This window comes from Dipodomys merriami, unplaced genomic scaffold (genome assembly GCF_024711535.1).
Source record: "Dipodomys merriami isolate MVZ:Mamm:240054 unplaced genomic scaffold, mDipMer1.0.p SCAF_48, whole genome shotgun sequence".
Classification (NCBI taxonomy): domain Eukaryota; kingdom Metazoa; phylum Chordata; class Mammalia; order Rodentia; family Heteromyidae; genus Dipodomys; species Dipodomys merriami.
The window spans coordinates 3,136,233-3,142,587 of NW_027206046.1; the positions used below are offsets into that span (position 1 = coordinate 3,136,233).

The 6,355-nt window shown below is 49.9% G+C and overlaps 1 protein-coding gene across 1 annotated transcript; it reads right to left on the bottom strand.

Annotated features, from left to right (window-relative positions):
- Positions 1 to 600: 600 nt before the first annotated feature.
- Slc51b (SLC51 subunit beta) lies at positions 601 to 5,900 on the bottom strand. The gene is made up of 4 exons (XM_069995443.1): positions 5,661 to 5,900; positions 3,886 to 4,090; positions 2,845 to 2,935; positions 601 to 996 (listed from the first exon to the last, which is right to left on the bottom strand). Exons 2-4 carry the CDS (start codon positions 3,974 to 3,976, stop codon positions 789 to 791), a joined length of 390 nt encoding a protein of 129 aa, XP_069851544.1. The 5' UTR covers positions 3,977 to 4,090; positions 5,661 to 5,900; the 3' UTR covers positions 601 to 788.
- Between the last annotated feature and the right edge of the window lie 455 nt (positions 5,901 to 6,355).

The following is a 6,355-nucleotide window of genomic DNA, read 5'->3' on the forward strand; positions in this document are numbered from 1 at the left end:
GACCCAGAAAGGGGATTCTATTCCTGGATTCTGCCCCTTCTCTTCCCATCTCCAGTCCCAGGAGCTTGGACTGAAAACACCTCTAACTCAGTGCTTAGTTCCCCCTCAGATGGAGTAGCCAGGGTCTGAGGGAGGCTATGGATTGCTCAAAAACCCATGCTACCAGGCACCAGTGGCTCATTCCTGTAATCCTAGCTACCAAGGAAGCTGAGATCTGAGGATCGAGGTTCAAGGCCCATCCAGGAAAGGAAGTCCATAAGACATCTCTCCAATTAACCAGCAAAAAAGCTGGGAGTGGGGTTGTAAGTAGCAGAGCATTAGCTTTGAGGGAAAAAAAAGCTCAGGGACAGTACCTAGGCCCTGAATTCAAGCCCTAGTACCTACCTACCTACCTACACACACACACACACACACACACACACACTCACACACACACATACACACAATGCTGAGAGGACCTGGCAAATGCCACAGTCTGGCTATGGGTGTGTGTGTGTGTGTGTGTGTGTGTGTGTGTGTGTGTGTGTGTGTGTGTGTGTGTGTGTGTGTGTGTGTGTGTGTGTACCAAACCCTTTGAACAAACTCTCCAATTCCAGCCACTCACTTCCAGAAGCATTTTAATAAAAGCACTTAAAAAATAATAACAAAACTGTCATTCGATTGCATTCGATTGTAGCCAATGAAAGCCCCAGGCAGCTAGGTGTGACCCTCACCCCTGAGGGCCTTTAGCTGAGCTCAGGCCTTGGCCACGTGTGCAGCCGGTGCGCTGCGCATGCGCCGAGCACTCCCTAGCGCTCACTTCCGGTTGCATCTGGAAGGAAAGCCTGGCAGACATCAGTCTTTTCTGCTTCGAACGTTCCCACCTGGACCAAGTTTGGGTTTCCTGAGATCAAGGTCTCTCTGAGGTCTTTGAGGCTGCTGCTTGGTTTGGCTCCAGAATCTTCCAACTGTAGGCCTTCCGGTGTTTCTTTTTCTTGTGGCTGCATCTTGCTTTGTCTGCAAGGGAGGAAGTGGGTTTGGGAGGAACTGTATCACTGGGCCATCCCCAGTGGTGGAGAGAGTTAGGGGTGTGGTGGGGGAGCACTCATGTGTAGTCTGGGAGTTGTTAAAGCCCCTAAAAAGCCAGACGCTGCTGGTGACTCACACCTGTCATCCTAGCGATTCAGGAGGCTGAGATCTGAGGATCAAGGTTCAAAGCCAGCCCCGACAGGAAACTCCAGGAGGCTCTTATTTCCAATTAACCACCAGGAAAGCAGAAGTGGCGCTGTGGAGTTATGCCAGCCTTGAGTGCAAAAGCTCAGGGACAGGGCCTAGGCCCTGAGTTCAAGCCCCAGCTCAAACAACAAACAACAACACTAAAAAATAAGACCTGAATTTACAGAGAACCTGTGTGTGCAGGACAATGTCTGTTGTTTCCACAGAGAGATACCTGGTCTCTAGGAGGACCATGCAGGAGACCAAGGTGGGGCTTCTTAACAAGGGAGGAGCAAGGTACTCCCCCATTTATTTTTAAACAGTACTGGGGGTTGAACTCAGGCTCTCATGCTTGCTAGAAAGGTGCTGTACCACCTGAGCCATGCCTCCATCTCCTTTTGTGTTTTGCTTTAGTTCTTTTTTTTTTTGTCGGTCGTGGGGCTTGAACTCTGGGCCTGGGCGCTGTCCCTCAGCTCTTCAGCTCAAGGCTAGCACTCTACCACTTGAGCTACAGCGCCACTTCCGGTTTTCTGGTGGTTTATTGGAGATAGGAGTCTCACGGTCTCTCCTGCCCGGGCTGGCTTTGAACTGTGATCCTCAGATCTCAGCCTCCTGAGTAGCTAGGATTACAGGCATGAGCCACCAGCGCCCAGCTTTGTTTTGCTTTAGTTCTATTTCAGATAAGATCTTGAATTTTTGCCCAGGGCCACCCTGGACCACAACAATCCTTTTACCCACTGTCTCCTGTGTAGCTGGAATCACAGGTTAATGCCACAGATCCCAGCTTCTTTGTGGAGATCAAGTCTTGACAACTGTTTTTTTTGCCCTAGCTGATCTCAAACCTCAGTCCTTAGGATCTCTACCTCCTTAGTAACTGAGCTGGGATTATATGCATGAGCCACACCCCATGCTCTGCCTAGACCATCTTCTTGTTTGTGCTTGTGCTGGTCCTGAGGTTTTTACTCAGAATCAGGGTGCTGTCCCTGAGGTTTTTTTTGCTCAAGGTTAGCACTCTATCACTTGAGCCACAGTTCCACTTACAACTTTTGGATGGTTAACTGGAAATAAGAATGTCACAGCCTTTCCCAACGAGGCTGGCTTCCAACTGCAATCCTCAGATCTCAGCCTCCTTAATAGCTGACATGATAGGTGTGAGTCACTATTACCCAGTAAGACCATATGCTTAATAGCTACATTGTCATTCCTGTGTCATTCTGGCTTGTTGGCCAGGCCAGAGGGCAATAATCTGGGGGCAGTTGCTGTTTTGTTGTTTGTTTATTTTCACAGCTTTGGCTTTCTAAGATTTTTTTTTCCCCAGTTCTAGGGCATGATCTGTCAGGGAATGCTGTTCTAAAAGCTTCTTTTTGCTCCAGGCTAGTGCTCTACCTCTCTACCACTTAAACCAGAGCTCAACTTTTTGGTTTTTTTTTTTTTTGTTAGTTGTGGGGCTTGAACTCTGGGCCTGGGTGCTGTCCCTGAACTCTTCAGCTCAAGGTGAGTGCTCTACCACTTGAACCACAGCGCCACTTCAGACTTGTAAGATTTCAACTTGCTGTTCTGAAATGTAGACAAAGGCCCTAAATGAGCTCATCCCAGATTTCCTTCTAGAGATCCCTTCCCTTCAGAGACCCACCCAGCCCAGCTTCTTACCTGTTGGCCCGGATGTTCCTTGCCAGGAGGTACATGCTAATCACTACCACCAAGGCTGCCAAGACAAGCATGGAATAGTTCCAAGGAGATGCTGAAGAGGAACAAGAGACAGGGCCATGAGGAGAGGCCAGGAACCTCACTGTTAGGGCCTCGCTTGGATCCTAGCTCATAGATCTAACTATCCCTGGCCAGGGAGCCCCTTAGCAAGGCAAAACTGAGCCCCTTGTGATGAGGGAACTTCCAGTCTAACTAGCAGGAGGTGTGAGACACACCTATCACAGAGAACACTGCACTGTCGTTGAATGTAAGTGTGGGAAAAATCCAGGAACCAGCAGCTCATGCCTGCAGTCCTGGCTACTCAGGAGGCTAAGGTTTCAGGATTGAAGTTTGAAGCTAGCCTGGGTAGAAAGGTCTGCCAGACTGCAGATCCAATTAACCAGCAAAATGCTTCAATGGAGCTCAAGTAAGTAGTGAGTCAGCTCTGAGAAAAATAAAAACAAGATCCAAATTGAGGGGCTGGGAAGGTGGCTCAGTGGGAGAGTACTTGGCCTTGCATGCATGAGGCCCTGGGTTTGATTCCTCAGCACCACATAAGCAGAAAAAGCCAGTAGTGGTGCAGTGGCTCAAATGGTAGAGCTCTAGCCTTGAGCTGAAGAGCTGAGGGACAGCGCCCAGGCCCGGAGTTCAGACCCCACGACCGACACCAAAGATTCAAGTCGAATTCACAAGGGCAGAGGTTTGTGTTTTTACTTCTCTGCAGGCAGTGCTGAGAACAGACCCTGGCATTCAGCTGGAGTTTAATAAATAGTCACGATGATTGGATGGCTGCATAAACGAGGGCCACAGTCTGAGAAAATGAGGGAAGGGTTCAGCCCAGCCCCTGTGAGTAGTTATATGCGCAGCCTGAGTCTGTCTGTCTTCCTCACGATCTCCTATATAATAGAAGAGACCATGCTAAGATGTCATTCACGTTGTCCTTTGTGCCCAGCATCTATCTCGAGATCCCGTTCCCTCTCCCCACACCAATCCCCAACCACTTACCATCTTCTACACGGAAAAACCAAACCATTTCTTCCAGCAGATCCTGGGGCACCACAGTGCCAGCTGGGGCTGCTCCAGCCTCATGCTCCATGTCCCTGCTCCTGCTTAGGATATGTTGCTGGCACCAAGTCTTTGGTCCCTTCACCCCAGCTGCCGGCCTCCACTGCTAGGTCCCAGACACAGAGCAGACAAGCCTGGAAGAGCCCTGCAAGCAAAGGGAAGGGAATATGATCTGATAACAGCTCTTCAATTTCAGCTCCCCTTCTGCTCCCACCAAACCCATGTATTTCCTAGTCCAAGGTTTTAAAGCCTGGAGAGACATGGGAATAACTCGTGTGTGTGTGTGCGCGCGCGCATGTGTGTGTGTGTGTGTGTGTGTGTGTGTGTGTGTGTGTGTGTGTGTGTGTGTGTGTGTGTGTGTGTGTGCCAGCCAGTTCTAGGGCTTGAACTCAGGGTCTGGGCATTGTCCCTGTTTTCTCAAGGCTGGCACTCTCCCATTTGAGCTACATTTCTGGCTTTCTGACACTTAATTAAAGGTAAGATTCTCATGGACTTTCCTGCCTGCACTGGTTTCCAATCTTGATTCTCAGATCTCAGCCTCCCGAGTAGCTAGGATGATAAGCATGAACTGTTGCACCCAGCTTGTGGTTTAAAGCTCTGATGTTGATTAAAAGTCATCACAGGGGTAAGGAGGGGCACGTGCCGAGGACTGAGTCAGTGACAGGCTGTGGGATCCTTGCAAAGGACATTTCTGCTCCTAGGCTGTCCAGCAACCCCATCCCACTTGTACAAGCCACCACACTCAGCCTGATTTCTAGCAAATTATCCTACCCAATGCCTTGGTCAATCACAGGCAACTACCTCCTCCCATGTGACAAGGCTGGGCCTATCACAGTCTTCCTCCTGATATATACTCAAAAGATGGGTAGAGGAAAGAGATGGGCTTGCTGCGGAGAGCTCTTTCCTGTGTTCTTGGGTGAACAAGAGCATAAGGCTATTGAGTTCAAGCCCTAGTACCTGCATGTACTTTCCTCTCTCTTTCTCTCTCTCTTTTTCTCTACCCCCCCCCCCAGACACACTCACAAAAACAAGGAAGTCTGGTAGCTCATGGCTGTAATCCTAGCTACTCAGGAGAATGAGATCTGAGGATCACAGTTCAAAGCCAGCCAGGCAGAAAAGTCCTTGAGACTCTTATCTCCAATTAATCACCAGAAAATGGAAAGTGGCACTGTGGCTCAAGTGGTAGAGCACTCGCCTTGAGCTGAAGAGCTGAGGGGCAGTGCCCATGCCCTGAGTTCAAGCCCCACAACCAAAAACAAACAAACAACAACAACAATAAAAGCAAGTAAGGAAGGGAGGAGAGGGAAGGACAAATTCTTTTGACAAACATATATCTTGTGTGTGTGTGTGAGTGTGTGTGTGTGTGTGTGTGTGTGTGTGTGTGTGTGTGTGTGTGTGTGTGTGTGTGTGTGTGCCTGAGCTTTTATGGTCAAGGCTAGCATGCTACCACTTTTGAGCATTTTCTCTCAAATCTAGCATTCTACCACTTTGAGCCACAGCCCCACTTCCGGTTTTCTGGTCATTAGCTGGAGATAAGAGTCTCATGGACTTTCTTGCCTCGGCTGCCTTCAAACCATGATCCTCAGATCTCAGTCTCCTGAGTAGCTAGAATTATAGGCATGAGCCACCAGCGCCCAGGTACATCTTACATTTTAAACAGGTCATAATGAAAACCGTTGGGGGAGGCATTCCTGAGACAGGCTGGGAACACTCACCTTGATCCTAGGCTCGTGGGTGCTCCGTGGATCGATGGTCACCGGAGCACGGGAGTCTGAACCTGTCTTCTCCCTGGAAGGCGCAGCTGTCACCTGGGGCTGCTTGTAGAAGCTGTGGCTGCCGATCCATCTAGAAGCTTTACCTTCATCCACGCCCAGGCTTGTGCTGCCCCTGTGGGTGACTGAGTGACCTCAGATGCTACATGGGTGGAAACGCTGGGGGGGTGGATATAGGGTGCTCCATGTTCATGGGATTAAGGGCAGCTCCAGGATGTGATTCCTTCATGGTGATCAATGTTTAACCACAAGGCTGGAGCCAAGGTTGGCCTTTTATTGTCGGTGCATTCTCATCAGGAAGGTCATGGCGGTGTCATGTGAATGACTTGAAAGAACTATAAAATCTGATCTGCAGGGGGGGGGGGAGACGTGTAGTGGGAGGAGGGAGGGAGCCCAGGTGGAATCCCCAGGGAGGAACTGGAACTGAGGTACTCCCTCACCAGGCTGGCCCCACCCAATTCTGATAGTCTCTCCGTCCCAGACTGGCTGGCTGGCTTCCTTCTTTCTTTTTCTTCCTTCCTTCCCTCCCTCCTTCTTCATTCCTCTTTCCCTCCTTCCCTCTCTCCCTCCCTTCCTTCCTTTTTCACTTTGGGTGCTAGTGGGATTTGAACTCAGGGCCTCACGCTGGTAAGGCAGGT